At 41.4% G+C, this 16,400-nt stretch overlaps 1 protein-coding gene across 1 annotated transcript in view; it reads left to right on the top strand.

Moving 5' to 3' along the window:
- The window catches only part of LOC128703340 (uncharacterized), a 352,588-nt gene that overhangs the window by 76,700 nt on the left and 259,488 nt on the right, over positions 1-16,400 (top strand). The window contains exons 2-4 of the mRNA XM_070085304.1: positions 5,574-5,739; positions 8,221-8,291; positions 10,110-10,343. Of these exons, the coding sequence (XP_069941405.1) occupies positions 8,226-8,291; positions 10,110-10,343 (300 nt within the window). The 5' untranslated portion in view covers positions 5,574-5,739; positions 8,221-8,225. The remainder of the gene's footprint in view (positions 1-5,573; positions 5,740-8,220; positions 8,292-10,109; positions 10,344-16,400) is intronic.

Raw genomic sequence — 16,400 nt, 5'->3', positions numbered from 1 at the left:
TCGACAAGACGGAATGACAATGACCACCAGAGTGTCGACGAGACGGAATGACAATGACCACCAGAGTGTCGACAAGACGGAATGACAATGACCACCAGAGTGTCGACAAGACGGAATGACAATGACCACCAGAGTGTCGACAAGACGGAATGACAATGACCACCAGAGTGTCGACAAGACGGAATGACAATGACCACCAGAGTGTCGACAAGACGGAATGACAATGACCACCAGAGTGTCGACGAGACGGAATGACAATGACCACCAGAGTGTCGACAAGACGGAATGACAATGACCACCAGAGTGTCGACAAGACGGAATGACAATGACCACCAGAGTGTCGACAAGACGGAATGACAATGACCACCAGAGTGTCGACAAGACGGAATGACAATGACCACCAGAGTGTCGACAAGACGGAATGACAATGACCACCAGAGTGTCGACGAGACGGAATGACAATGACCACCAGAGTGTCGACAAGACGGAATGACAATGACCACCAGAGTGTCGACAAGACGGAATGACAATGACCACCAGAGTGTCGACAAGACGGAATGACAATGACCACCAGAGTGTCGACAAGACGGAATGACAATGACCACCAGAGTGTCGACAAGACGGAATGACAATGACCACCAGAGTGTCGACAAGACGGAATGACAATGACCACCAGAGTGTCGACAAGACGGAATGACAATGACCACCAGAGTGTCGACAAGACGGAATGACAATGACCACCAGAGTGTCGACAAGACGGAATGACAATGACCACCAGAGTGTCGACGAGACGGAATGACAATGACCACCAGAGTGTCGACGAGACGGAATGACAATGACCACCAGAGTGTCGACAAGACGGAATGACAATGACCACCAGAGTGTCGACAAGACGGAATGACAATGACCACCAGAGTGTCGACAAGACGGAATGACAATGACCACCAGAGTGTCGACGAGACGGAATGACAATGACCACCAGAGTGTCGACGAGACGGAATGACAATGACCACCAGAGTGTCGACAAGACGGAATGACAATGACCACCAGAGTGTCGACAAGACGGAATGACAATGACCACCAGAGTGTCGACAAGACGGAATGACAATGACCACCAGAGTGTCGACAAGACGGAATGACAATGACCACCAGAGTGTCGACAAGACGGAATGACAATGACCACCAGAGTGTCGACAAGACGGAATGACAATGACCACCAGAGTGTCGACAAGACGGAATGACAATGACCACCAGAGTGTCGACAAGACGGAATGACAATGACCACCAGAGTGTCGACGAGACGGAATGACAATGACCACCAGAGTGTCGACAAGACGGAATGACAATGACCACCAGAGTGTCGACAAGACGGAATGACAATGACCACCAGAGTGTCGACAAGACGGAATGACAATGACCACCAGAGTGTCGACAAGACGGAATGACAATGACCACCAGAGTGTCGACAAGACGGAATGACAATGACCACCAGAGTGTCGACAAGACGGAATGACAATGACCACCAGAGTGTCGACAAGACGGAATGACAATGACCACCAGAGTGTCGACAAGACGGAATGACAATGACCACCAGAGTGTCGACAAGACGGAATGACAATGACCACCAGAGTATCGACAAGACGGAATGACAATGACCACCAGAGTGTCGACAAGACGGAATGACAATGACCACCAGAGTGTCGACAAGACGGAATGACAATGACCACCAGAGTGTCGACAAGACGGAATGACAATGACCACCAGAGTGTCGACAAGACGGAATGACAATGACCACCAGAGTGTCGACAAGACGGAATGACAATGACCACCAGAGTGTCGACAAGACGGAATGACAATGACCACCAGAGTGTCGACAAGACGGAATGACAATGACCACCAGAGTGTCGACGAGACGGAATTCATTAAACAAACATTGGTGTAGGATATCTGACAAGCTGTGAGGATGATTGATAACGATGAGCTATTTCTGGTTGCTCTAACCTATTTCTCTCTCTCTCTCTCTCTTTCTCTCTCTCTCTCTCTCTCTCTCTCTCTCTCTCTCTCTCTCTCTCTCTCTCTCTCTCTCTCTCTCTCTCTCTCTCTCTCTCTCTCTCTCTCTCTCTCTCTCTCCCTTTCTCACTCACTCTCACTCATTCTCTCTTTCTCTCTCTGTATACCTCATTTTCACCTGTTATTATGTTTTCACTCGAATAGGAAACACACACAAATAATAATAATAATTATCGGTAACAGATAACGAGGTAAACGAGTTTGTGAAGATTAACGGAGAAGGAAAAATGTAACATGAAAAAACAGAATTATTACTAACGATTATTATATATTAATTATCCCTGTCTTGAAGCGGTAATATTATTATTTGTGTCTTCACTTATTATTATTATTATTATTATTATTATTATTATTATTATTATTATTATTATTATTGTTATTATTATTATTATTATTATTATTATTATTATTATTGTTATTATTATTATTATTATTATTATTATTATTATTATTATTATTATTATTGTTATTATTATTATTATTATTATTATTATTATTATTATTATTATTATTATTATTATTATTATTATTATTATTGTTATTATTATTATTATTATTATTATTATTATTATTATTATTATTATTATTATTATTATTATTATTATTGTTATTATTATTATTATTATTATTATTATTATTATTATTATTATTATTATTATTATTATCTATATTTTCACTTAGTAGTATTCGGGTTTAGCTCTTTCTTTTGAGAAATAATAATAATTAGCTACACTTGTCTTCCTATTATATTTTTTATATATTTACGTGAAACGCTAAACCCGTCTGGGGGAACCAGTCAGTAAGAAGGAGGTATGAAGGCTCGGTCCTCCTTCTGCTAATGGCGGTACAGGAACGTTAGCAGACAGTAATGTCTTACTTAAACCCATCTAACTAAACCAGTGTTGTCCTCTTTCTGACAGTGATCTCAGGATGTTGGAAAGACAACGTTAAGGTTTAACTAGAGTCGACCTTTCCATGGTTCTCTGTACAGCTTGTTCTAGACTGTCTTTTTTTTTCCATTATTGTTAGAAGTTCGGTGTTGTGTTTCCCCCAAAGCATAATTTTTGTAACTGTATATGTATGGTACCCAATCCCGACAACATGAAGAATTAGACACATGTGCAACATCTGGGTATCTTTATTTATAGACGTTTCACCCTCCAGTGGCTTTATCAGTACAATACGAGGACATAATGTGAAGAATTATATACCAAAGATAAGGTGAAGAGAACTGTAGTCTTGAAGGAACTGCAGCACAGAAGACGTCTACACGGTCTTCTTGCTTACTACTGGCCCATTCCTAGGTTATAACCTGCTTCCACTGGGAAATCCTGCCTACCAAAGACAATGCCTTCGTCTGCTGCACGTCCTTCCTCTGACGCCGGTATATAAGCACCAACCTCCATGACTATGCTTCAGTTCCTTCAAGACTACGGCTCCACTCGTATAAAATTGCAGCACATTCAGTTATGTACAGTACATAATACTTGTTAATTATAATAAACGACTATGTTACTGGTTTATGTACTCAATATACTGTACTTTTTATTGTTATTTTAGAGTGTACTCTCTCTGTCTATGTAACAAAAGTTTTCTGTAAAACAGTATGGGGTGTTACGCCGGCAGTAGCTTCATTTATCTGGTGTTTGCTGTATTTCTTAGCATCACTTTCCCTTGTGCCCGATTTATTCTCGTGTTTTGTTCTTCATGGCCCATAAGATTTGTAGCCTAAGAGCAATAAGCTATACCATGTAGCCTAGAATCAATAGGCTATACCACACAGCTTGTTAGCAACAGGCTATTGGCAATAGGCTATACCATATAGCCTAGGAGCAGTAGGCTATACCATATAGCCTAGGAGCAGTAGGCTATACCATATAGCCTAGGAGCAGTAGGCTATACCATATAGCCTAGGAGCAGTAGGCTATACCATATAGCCTAGGAGCAGTAGGCTATACCATATAGCCTAGGAGTAGTAGGTTATACCATATAGCCTAGGAGCAGTAGGCTATACCATATAGCCTAGGAGCAGTAGGCTATACCATATAGCCTAGGAGTAGTAGGTTATACCATATAGCCTGGGAGCAGTAGGCTATACCACATAGCCTAGGAGCAGTAGGCTATACTATATAGCCTAGGAGCAGTAGGCTATACCATATAGCCTAGGAGCAGTAGGCTATACCATATAGCCTAGGAGCAGTAGGCTATACCATATAGCCTAGGAGCAGTAGGTTATACCATATAGCCTAGGAGTAGTAGGTTATACCATATAGCCTGGGAGCAGTAGGCTATACCACATAGCCTAGGAGCAGTAGGCTATACTATATAGCCTAGGAGCAATAGGCTATACCATATAGCCTAGGAGCAGTAGGCTATAACATATAGCCTCGGTGAGTAGTAGGCTCTTCCATCTAGATTTGTGTAAGTACACTCTATGACGTTCGCACAACGACCAAATCGCCTAACGACGCAACTATCAGAATGTTAGGTAAGACACATATGCAGCAGTTAGGTATCTTTATTATGAAACGTTTCGCCTACACAGTAGGCTTCTTCAGTCAAGTACAGAAAAGTTGATAGAAGCAGAAGATACTTGAAGACGATGTAATCAGTCCATCACCCTTAAAGTTTTGAGGTGGTCAGTCCCTCAGTCTGGAGAAGAGCATTGTTCCATAGTATGAAACAATACTATGGAACAATGCTCTTCTCCAGACTGAGGGACTGACCACCTCAAAACTTTAAGGGTGATGGACTGATTACATCGTCTTCAAGTATCTTCTGCTTCTATCACGAAACGTTTCATAATAAAGATACCTAACTGCTGCATATGTGTCTTACCTAACAACCTGTCGGTATTTTATACCATTTTAATGTTCAACTATCAGAATGCATCCCCGTCGTTAAGCGACTCACGACTGTATCTATCCTTGTTAACGTCTATTACAGCTGGTAAGCTAGGTTAATTTACATTAACCTAACCCCAGTAAAAGACTCTTGATAGAGGGAATTGGGTGCATCCTTCTCTTGAGTTAATCGCCATAGCAGCCTCAGATTTTGTTAAACCACTGACATAACAAAAATGAAAATTGGGGAGAAGGGTTAGGGTAGAGTAAAGCAACAAAAGACGGTTGTGGGTGGTTAGGGAGAAACAGTTAAGAATGAACATAAAGGAGAAATGCAGCAGCAGGTCAACTGTTCCATATTAGGCGGGTCCTTCTTAAAACGAAACCCACTAACAAAAATATTTTCCCAACCCATTTTCATTGCATCCCAGGGAATAAGCTTTGTTAACCCTGTTAAGCTCATGCGCAAGTAACAATCAGATCCAACCCCTTTCACGTATTTATCATGCCCTTTAATAGTACTGATACGCGAAATCGTAACATCAGATTACAAACAACACAGGAACATGCTCTAGTAGTACCATGACACAGGAACTATGTTCCTGTGTTAATAATGTTGCTTTTGTAACCTTAATGAGTAACATGTTGACTTATCCTCAGATCTACGGTAGTGAGGAGCGGACTGAGCAGCTGCTGCGTGTGTCAGGTGACCTTACTGGGGAGTGGGTGGTGACCTCGCCTGAGGACACTCTCGTAGTGGACTTCATCAGTGATGAGTATACTACGTACTTCGGCTTCCTCCTGGCTTACCGCTACGAACCCAGGGGTGAGTATAACAGCTTGTCCTCAGCGCCATAGGCAGACGGTCCTCAGGGTGCTGAAGAAGAGTGTAATCAACTTTTCTGTGGCGTTAAGATGTGTAGTTGTCGGACTCCCATGACCCTAACGACAAGTCTCCGAATTCAAGGTCACAATGAAGAGTTGATCAAACTATGACAGACGCAACAACCAGTGAACGATACAGAAGTAAAACTGAGTCATCCTCAATATACACTTAACCCCGCACACAGGAGAAAGGAGCTTACGATGACATGTCTAACTAGTCAATAGTCTAAGCCAGTCCAAAACGTTGTCGTAAGTTCCTTTCTCCTCTGTGCGGGTTATTTATTTATTATCCCAGTCACGGTATTGTGACTGTTCTTCATCCTCAGTTATTTCAAGTTGAAATATGCAGTTGCAAGTAGATAATTATACAGGAGGAAATAAACAATGATCTCTGGTTTCTAAGTGTTGATTGTATCTCAATAGGGAACTTATTGTGGGTAAACTCAACGATATTATGAACAGGGAAGGAGGGAGCCACTCTCGCCCTACCTCATTATTGGAAAAACTCGATATTTATGACCAGCACTTGGAAAATGTACCCTGAGGTTGAATTCTGCCTTTAAAACTTTACATTTAAGTAAAAAAAAAAATAAAAACGATGCATCCTTCTTTTCCATCACACCCGCCTCAGACCTCTTCCAGCGAGGCCTTTGTCATGGACCGGACCACGGGGGCGCTGACCTCTGGAACACCCCCCCCCTGGAAAATAATACTTTCTTTTTACATCAAAAATAGATATGATATATTTTGTCCCTATCATACGTTTTCCTTATACTTCATCATGCTGGACGGTTTTATTGTCATGCTCTGCCATACGAGATCATTTCCCCCTCTCATACTTCATCATACAGGACGGATTTCCTCGTCATTCTTCATGACGAAAAATGATTTTCTGTCATACCTCATCATGCAGGTGGAATTTTTTTTTCAGCATATTTCTTTACACAGAATGTTTTTTTTTTCATAATCATGCAGGATGATTTTCATGTTATACACCGTCACAAAGAATACTTTGTCTATCACATTTCTTCTCATGGTGGAAGGATTTATCCCTCTAGGTAGTTATTCTGTCTTGTTTCATCCCATAGGATGGTTATCTTGTCATATTCCATCACGCAGGATGGTTATCTTGTCATATTCCATCACGCAGGATGGATAACCTGTCATATTCCATCACGCAGGATGAATAACCTGTCATATTCAATCACGCAGGATGGTTATCCTATCATATTCCATCACACAGGATAACAATCCTGCTAAATAGCTAAATATAATAGACTGAGCTGTTGTATATCGTGGTCGTCTCGTCTGTCTGGAGAAGACACTGTTCCTCCCCCATCCGTGGCTGATAGTGGGAGACAGTAACAAGTCCTCAGGTACCTGGTAACCTGACTACTAGTAATGACGAATGTCAGGCAGCTGTGGACCAGGTGCCTGGTTGTCCTGGTTTGTTAGGTAAGACACATATGCTACAGTTAGGTATCTTTATTATGAAACGTTTCGCCTACACAGTAGGCTTCTTCAGTCAAGTACAGAAAAGTTGATAGAAGCAGAAGATACTTGAAGACGATGTAATCAGTCCATCACCCTTAAAGTTTTGAGGTGGTCAGTTCTGGTTTCTTATTTCACTCCAGTGTACCGTACTTTTACGTACCTGGATTCGAGTGACGTACTGCTGACGATAGTAAAGCCACAAGTTTATGGACCAGCTTGTATCAGGACAAGCTTATATTAGAGAAAGCTTGATCTGCATTGTGTCTTCTCAAAACCTCGCTCATTATATATTGGTATAAGCTTTTCTGTTACTTCCCTTCCTGTAGGTTATGTTAGGTTTGCCAGGAAACAAAATTGTTTCCTGACGCGGGTCTTAGTCATATAAATGATTCGCAGCTGGAGCTTTTGGTCATATGACCGAGGCCTTCCACTGGCTTACCGGTCCACCCCTTTAAAAAATATGTTCATGATTATAATCTTCTCTTCCTGCATTTTGTCTTTCTGGTATGAGATGTTTACTAACCCAGATGGGAGCGTGATACCCAAGTGTCCCTATTACAGGTTAAACTCTGTGGTCTGAGTGATCTGAGTGCCATTTCTGTCCCACTTCCCGATTACACAGAGAGCGTGTTGCAGCAGTTAACGGACGGAGAATCGAACCTCAACTGTGTTTTGCCCTAAATTCAGAGGCGGACCTACAGTTTGGGACCCTGAAGCTTGAACTGTTATGGGGCGCCTTCAGTAAACCCAAAATTTTAAGCAATGTGGACTAAAGTCGCTTTTGGGGTCCCTTCGGGATTAGGGCCCCTGAAGCTTAAGCTTCATTAGTCTCATAGTAGATCCGCCCCTGCCTAAACGACTCACCAGAGTTTAGGGTTTCGTCAAACGCAGTAAAATTACAAGTACTGACCTTGATGTTGTCCCGCAGCTTGTATGGAGGGAGGTGTAAGGGTGGCAGAGGAGCATCTCATTGCGCTACCAGTACTCAACCTTCACGGCGTGAGTAATTTATTATTTTTGTGTCAGTACGACCCCTGCTACCCTTCTTATATAAAAGTTATAACGTGGCTACACCCACAGTTTGCTGCTGCCCCCTTGTATATGTGAGGCAGAGTGTGGGAACACACGCAGTACGACTATTCTTCGTGGTAGTTACGTAGTGGGAACAAAGGCTAGTTGTGTTTTCCGCAGTAATGGATTTAAATTAGATAAGTTTAGATTTAGAAAGGACATAGGAAAGTATTGGTTTGGAAATAGGGTAGTTGATGAGTGGAACAGTCTACCTAGTTGGGTTATTGAGGCTGGGACTTTGGGTAGTTTCAAATCTAGGTTGGATAAGTACATGAGTGGGAGGGGTTGGATTTGATTGGGACTTTCACATCAGAGCTTATTTCTTGGGTGGCATTGAAAATTGGGTTGGGCAAATGTTTTGTTAGTGGGATGAATTGTAAAGGACCTGCCTAGTATGGGCCAGCAGGCCTCCTGCAGTGTTCCTCCTTTCTTATGTTCTTATGTTTCCCTGTCAAATTTCATGACACAGGACGTGTTTCGTGCCTGAGATATGAAATCTGACATTCTGAACTTGGAGACCAGATCAGGAGTAACTGTAGTGGGGGATGGAGAAGGATAAGGTACTAAGGAAGAGGTAGAGAATAAGGAAGATTAGTAGGAGGAAAGTGGAAAATTAAGTGTGAACTTAAAAGATATCAGGAGGACCGGCTGAGATAATAACTATGTCGTACCTAATAAGCCGAACTTGCCAAATAGGCCGAACTCCCTTAAAAATTAAATTTTTCCATAAAATATTTTTTGTGTATTGAAAGTTATTTTTTTTTTGTCAATGACAAAGACATGAAGATTTTTATTTTTAGACCAAAACTAACATAGAAACCTCAACTAATCTCCTTTAAAATAGAGTAATTTTTTTTAGCTAAATTTTAGTATATATATTATAGGTTAATCAAAATATATTTACTGTTGCATAAAATCAGTGATACATATTTTTTTTTCGTAATGCTCAGATCTATTTCCACCGATTTATTGCAAAAAGAAATTTTCCTTCAGCTTACTGGACGATATATATATATATATATATATATATATATATATATATATATATATATATATATATATATATATATATATATATATATATATATATGTCGTGCCGAATATGTAAAACTGGTCAATTAGCAAGAACTCATCTAAAATTAAGTCCTTTCTAAAAAAATTCTCTTATACGTTTTTTTTATTAATGTTAATGTAAAAATTTTTAATTTTGCTACAAAAGAATCTTAGAAAACTTACCTAACCTTATTATAACAAGAACAATTTATTTTAGCCTAACCCAACTAAATATATTTTAGATTTGTTTACAATAATTTAATACTAAACAAACACAGTGAAATATATTTTTTTCGTTAGGTTCAGAATGATTTTGGCGAAATTACTGCATACACAAATTTTCGCTTGTCTTATATGGCAAGATGAGCTTTGCTATTTAAGCCAAGATCGCAAATTCTGCCTATTCGGCACGACATATATATATATATATATATATATATATATATATATATTATAAATATATATATTATATATATATATATATATATATATATATATATATATTATATATATATATATACACAAACATATATATATATATATATATATATATAAACAGAAATATATATATATATATATATATATATATATATATATATATATATATATATATATATATATATATATATATATATATATATATATTTTGCGAAGCTTCATGCCAAGGTATTCAGCAGTTACTCCACCACCCAGGTTCTCCCTGGGCCTCGCTTGGAGAAGAAGCCGTACCAGCTGACCTCCAAGAAGGAGGGCGTGAAGAAGGAGGTACCAAAGGGAGGTCCTGCAGAGAGATATTCCATGGCCTGGTTGACACTGACTCAGTACCCAGCCTGGGCCAACTGTACTTGGAGGGTTGAAGTGGATACTCTCAATATTGTGAAGATTGATATTCTCCGCTTCAACACGGGAGTTAAGGACATCCTGTCGGTGTGTATTGGAGTAGTTTGTGTACTCATCTATATGTATTCTTCTGTATTTAGTCTCCACTATGTACTCTTCATTATGTACTCACCAATATCTGCTTTGTGTGTAGGTGTGTGTGTGTGTGTGTGTGTGTGTGTGTGTGTGTGTGTGTGTGTGTGTGTGTGTGTGTGTGTGTGTGTGTGTGTGTGTGTGTGTGTGTTTGTGTGTGTGTGCTACTTGCGTGGTATTCCCAGCTCCTGGTCACAGAGTTTAACCTACAGTCGACTGGATTTCCTAGTTCCTAGTCCATCTCTCTTCTTTTTCACTAATTCTAGTCTCAAGAATTTTTTTACCTAACATCACTTTGGCTCCTCTAGGTTTTCTATCCTCGATCTTTGCCACATTGCACCTTCCTGTATCCACCCTGTCATTGTTTACGGATATGTTATACTTTATGATCATGTCTAGCCTTATTCTCTCCTCTTCTTGACTCGGTTTTCGTACCACATGTCCTCAATTCAGAACAAGTACGTATACTGTGAATATCTAAACCTCCGTGAACATCCATACACTTTTGAGCAGGTGTGGGATACACACTGGTGCTGTATATTCTATAAATAACCTGGCGTATGTGACGCATAATGTCTCAAATGAGTATTTGTTTAGATCCTATAAAGCAGTTCTTAGAAGTTTATTAGTACTGCTTATACTGCTGAGGTGAGGGGATTTGTGTCTGTGTGTTACTGTAAGATGATTAGTGCGATTTTTCAATCCTCGATCCTGTTCGTCTTTAGATTTCTGAAGTTCCTCCCACCCCACGTGAAGAGAAATATGAAATGTATTGATATCAATACAGGACCTGTCATCTCACCCACTCACTACATGACATATCCTCCCACGTACTGGGAGAGATGCAACCTTCACTATATACTATATATTCATGTTCCCCTTTCACTTATGTATCTGCTGAAGAGTATCCCAGTAAGAGATCGAAATATAATGACCAAATAATCTTCTGAGTTTCCGTCTCTCTGTGGGTTCATTTGAGCGTATAAATAAAGCATAACAAAGAAAGATATTATAAATTTTCCCTAACGCAGATCTTAGTGAAATTATGACCCCTGTAATAAAATTATGTCTAACATCTGTACCCGTGGTCAGGGCTAGATGCAGAATTTTGGAAGCAAAAGTTGAGTAAAAAAGGGGAACATACATATTGGCTGAACCTGTTATCCAGACTGTCCATGATTCATATAATAAACATGTGACTTTAGTCTACACGAATGATGAAAATTAGACACATATGCAAGATTTGGGTGTCTTTATTGTAGACTTTTCGCCATCCAGTGACTTTATCAATACAAATTCTAGGAAGACAGTAGAACTATATGAGAAAGATGAGATACTCAGTCCCTCGGCCTTGGAGTTGGTGTGGAGAGCACCATAGTCGTGAAGAATCTGGAGGACAGGCAAGAAGGCTGGCGCTTATATACTGGCGTCAGTCGGAAAGGGAAGGTTAGCAGACGAAGACATTGTCACTATTTCACTACTACTGACCCGAGGTACGGGTCAGTAGTAGTGAAGGTTGTGGAGATGTCCTCTGAACCAACATTCCATGATGTTGCAAGTATCTGACAGGTTGTACAAGAATGGTATACAATACCAACAAGATTTATGGAACATCATGGAATCTTAGCTCAGAGGACATCTCCACAACCTTTACTACTACCTCGTCCCTTGGGTGTGACCTACTTCCCCTGGAAATCCCGCCTACCAGTGACAATACCCGCGTCTGCTACCCATCCCTTTCCGCCCGACGCCAGTATATAAGCGCCAACCGTCTTGCCTGTGCTCCAGAATCTTCACGACTACGGTTATCGTCGCACCATCTCCAAGGCTGAGGGACTGACTACCTCGTCTTTTGTATATAGTTCTTCTGTCTTCCAATTATGTCCTAGAATTTGTACTGATAAAGCCACTGGAGGGCGAAACGTCTACAGTAATCTTAGATGCTCAGATGTTGCATATGTGTCTAATTTTCATCATGTCACTTCAGTGACATGTTTATTATCGAGAACTTTCTGATATTAGATTCTTAACATAGACTTTGATAATACACACTTATAACTTAACATAGACTCTGCTAACATATATACACACTTAGAAAGCATCTTCGATAGCAACAGGTGGTATGAGTCAACATTACGGTAAGGAGCTGGCCCAGGAACTGAGGCTCAACCCCCGCGCTCTCAACTAGGTAATTAAAACCACAGGCGTGCACGCACACGCACTCGGCAATATCAAGGCTCTTTTGAATTAAGAAGAAGCAATATCTGACCTTAATTACTGCTCTCCTCTCATCCGACAACAGCTGCTGCTGCTATTCTTTATACTCATACGTTGGGTATCACCCTGAGGCTCCTCCTTCAGGGGTTATTACAGCCGGTAGCAGCGTAAAATTTATTCGCGGGAGTTCCGCCACACAGGACAGACACGAATACTCATGCACCGGCATCCACAAACCTGTGAGTACACGTAACACAACAATACACACATATGAAGACCTATGTGGAGCTGGTGACGGCAGACTTGTGTGTGGGATGAGACGATCTGCAGCTGTGATACAGCGAGAGAGGAGCCTTAGTGACCGGATACCTGGAGTTTACCTGGAGAGAGTTCCGGGGGTCAACGCCCCCGCGGCCCGGTCTGTGACCAGGCCTGTTTCCTGTGAGTCTGATAAACGTGAAATAGATTATGAGAGGCCCCTGGGTGCTAGTTTAATAGTTTCGAAAACTTTGTTTAATTAAACACTGAAGAGAGAATAGCAAGCGGGGGCCGGGAGCAACCAAATTTTGGAAGAGGAAATTTTGATGGGTTGAAAGGAAATCAGAGGGTACAGCAATGAATGAGCTGAGGTTCCCTAACTGGAGAGGACCAGGAGCTAGTGGAGAACTTTGTACTCAAAAGAAGCAATGGGAAGAAGAAAAAAAAGTCCAAAGTTCAACCAGAGATGTAGAAAGGAAAAATGAAAAGTACAGAGAGCCAAGAACAGAGGTAAACAGGACAGCATGAAGCAAGCTTCTATACCACAAGACGGGCAGCCAGCAGCAACTTCACTCTGGCTGTACCCTTCTCCAGAACATCACTCCATCTGAGATCATTTATCCCCAGGATGACTCGAGTATGGAACACATTCGTACAGCATTATGATGTCAACGAGATAAAGTCAGTTGACCAGATGAAAATGCTGGCCCACAGATGGCTCCAACTTCATCCTGTTCCCTACTTGTATGTGTCATAACAATAAAAATGCTTTCAAATGAGCTCTTAGCTTGTCAATAAAGCTAGGGATCCTTAACCTAACCTTGTCATACCCTGTGTAAAAAAAAAAGAAAAGAGTACAAACGCCAGAAACAAATATGCAAGGGTGAGAAGAGAAGGTGATGTGGGTGCTTCACAGCCACATCAGAAGACAAGAATAAAACACTTGGTGATAAGAAGGAAGGCAGAGAGCTCACCAGACACGATATGGAAGTCTTCGAGGAGCTGAACAAACTATTTAAAGAAATGTTCTCACTGGAAACAAGATCAGCACCAGAGAGAAGGCTCACACCATCGGATACTGATCACATAATATTCAAGGGGCTTGGCAGGAAGGACAGGAATAAACTGTTCAGGAGGCGGGGAACAGGTACACGAGAGCACAGTTGTAAGACTCAGGAAGTATTTCACTCTGAGAACGTTCAGAAATTGAAACGATCTGTATGAAGAAGTTGTGTAGGTAAACTACACATAATTATGGAAATAAGTATGACAGTGGCCATGAGGATAAGAGGAAGTGAATGAATCTGACATGAGGCAAGTTAACAGGCGGGTCCATGCAACCACAAATAACACACACACACACACACACACACACACACACACACACACACACACACACACACACACACACACACACACACACACACACACACACACACACACACACACACACACACACACACACACACAGTGGGTTGACATAAAAGGGAAAATACAGTAACGAAATAACCAGGAATATCAAGATAAAGGAGATGGACGATAACATGGTGAGAAGAAAGAGAGACAGACAGACAGAAAGACGGAATGAGAGGAAGGGAGAGGCAGAATGAGTGAAAGGAAGAGGCAAGAGGAGAGAAATTTCACCTCTTGTTATTGTTGTTTTCCTCTTATTGACTCCTCACTAGCTGGACAAATTCTGTGGCTTTTCTTAAAACAAAAACGTTATTCTTAAAACAAAAATCATATTCCCTGTTTATTTTTCTTAAAACCAAAGGCAAACTCTTAGGTCTTCCAAAGACAAAAAGGAATAGTGATTTTCTTAAAACTAGGAGAAAACGCCGCGATTAGACATAAATCCAAAGTAAACTCTCTATTATGTCTTAATATAAGAAAAAACACTCTTTTGCCGTCAAAACATGACCCCTGTGGGTTCTCATCATAACATGACCCCTGTGGGTTCTTATCATAACATGACCCCTGTGGGTTCTCATCATAACATGACCCCTGTGGGTTCTCATCATAACATGACCCCTGTGGGTTCTTATCATAACATGACCCCTGTGGGTTCTCATCAAAACATGACCCCTGTGGGTTCTCATCAAAACATGACCCCTGTGGGTTCTCATCAAAACATGACCCCTGTGGGTTCTCATCATAACATGACCCCTGTGGGTTCTCATCAAAACATGACCCCTGTGGGTTCTCATCATAACATGACCCCTGTGGGTTCTCATCAAAACATGACCCCTGTGGGTTCTCATCATAACATGACCCCTGTGGGTTCTCATCATAACATGACCCCTGTGGGTTCTCATCATAACATGACCCCTGTGGGTTCTCATCATAACATGACCCCTGTGGGTTCTCATCAAAACATGACCCCTGTGGGTTCTCATCAAAACATGACCCCTGTGGGTTCTCATCATAACATGACCCCTGTGGGTTCTCATCAAAACATGACCCCTGTGGGTTCTCATCAAAACATGACCCCTGTGGGTTCTCATCATAACATGACCCCTGTGGGTTTTCATCATAACATGACCCCTGTGGGTTTTCATCATAACATGACCCCTGTGGGTTCTCATCATAACATGACCCCTGTGGGTTCTCATCAAAACATGACCCCTGTGGGTTCTCATCATAACATGACCCCTGTGGGTTTTCATGACCCCTGTGGGTTCTCATCAAAACATGATCCCTGTGGGTTCTCATCAAAACATGACCCCTGTGGGTTCTCATCAAAACATGACCCCTGTGGGTTCTCATCATAACATGACCCCTGTGGGTTCTCATCAAAACATGACCCCTGTGGGTTCTCATCAAAACATGACCCCTGTGGGTTCTCATCATAACATGACCCCTGTGGGTTCTCATCATAACATGACCCCTGTGGGTTTTCATCATCAAATCACATGACCCCTGTGGGTACTCATCAAAACATGACCCCTGTGGGTTCTCATCATAACACGACCCCTGTGGGTTCTCATCAAAACATGACCCCTGTGGGTTCTCATCAAAACATGACCCCTGTGGGTTCTCATCAAAACATGACCCCTGTGGGTTCTCATCATAACATGACCCCTGTGGGTTCTCATCATAACATGACCCCTGTGGGTTCTCATCAAAACATGACCCCTCATCATAACATGACCCCTGTGGGTTCTCATCAAAACATGAATCATAACATGACCCCTGACCCCCCTGTGGGTTCTCATCATAACACGACCCCCCTGTGGGTTCTCATCATAACATGACCCCTGTGGGTTCTCATCATAACATGACCCCTGTGGGTTCTCATCAAAACATGACCCCTGTGGGTTCTCATCATAACATGACCCCTGTGGGTTCTCATCATAACATGACCCCTGTGGGTTCTCATCATAACATGACCCCTGTGGGTTCTCATCAAAACATGACCCCTGTGGGTTCTCATCATAACATGACCCCTGTGGGTTCTCATCATAACATGGCCCCTGTGGGTTCTCATCAAAACATGACCCCTCATCATAACATGACCCCTGTGGGTTCTCATCATAA

This window comes from Cherax quadricarinatus, chromosome 15, assembly GCF_038502225.1.
Source record: "Cherax quadricarinatus isolate ZL_2023a chromosome 15, ASM3850222v1, whole genome shotgun sequence".
In the NCBI taxonomy this organism is placed as follows: domain Eukaryota; kingdom Metazoa; phylum Arthropoda; class Malacostraca; order Decapoda; family Parastacidae; genus Cherax; species Cherax quadricarinatus.
The sequence above is the reverse complement of the archived record's forward strand: the minus strand, read 5'-3'. Positions and strand labels throughout refer to the sequence as shown.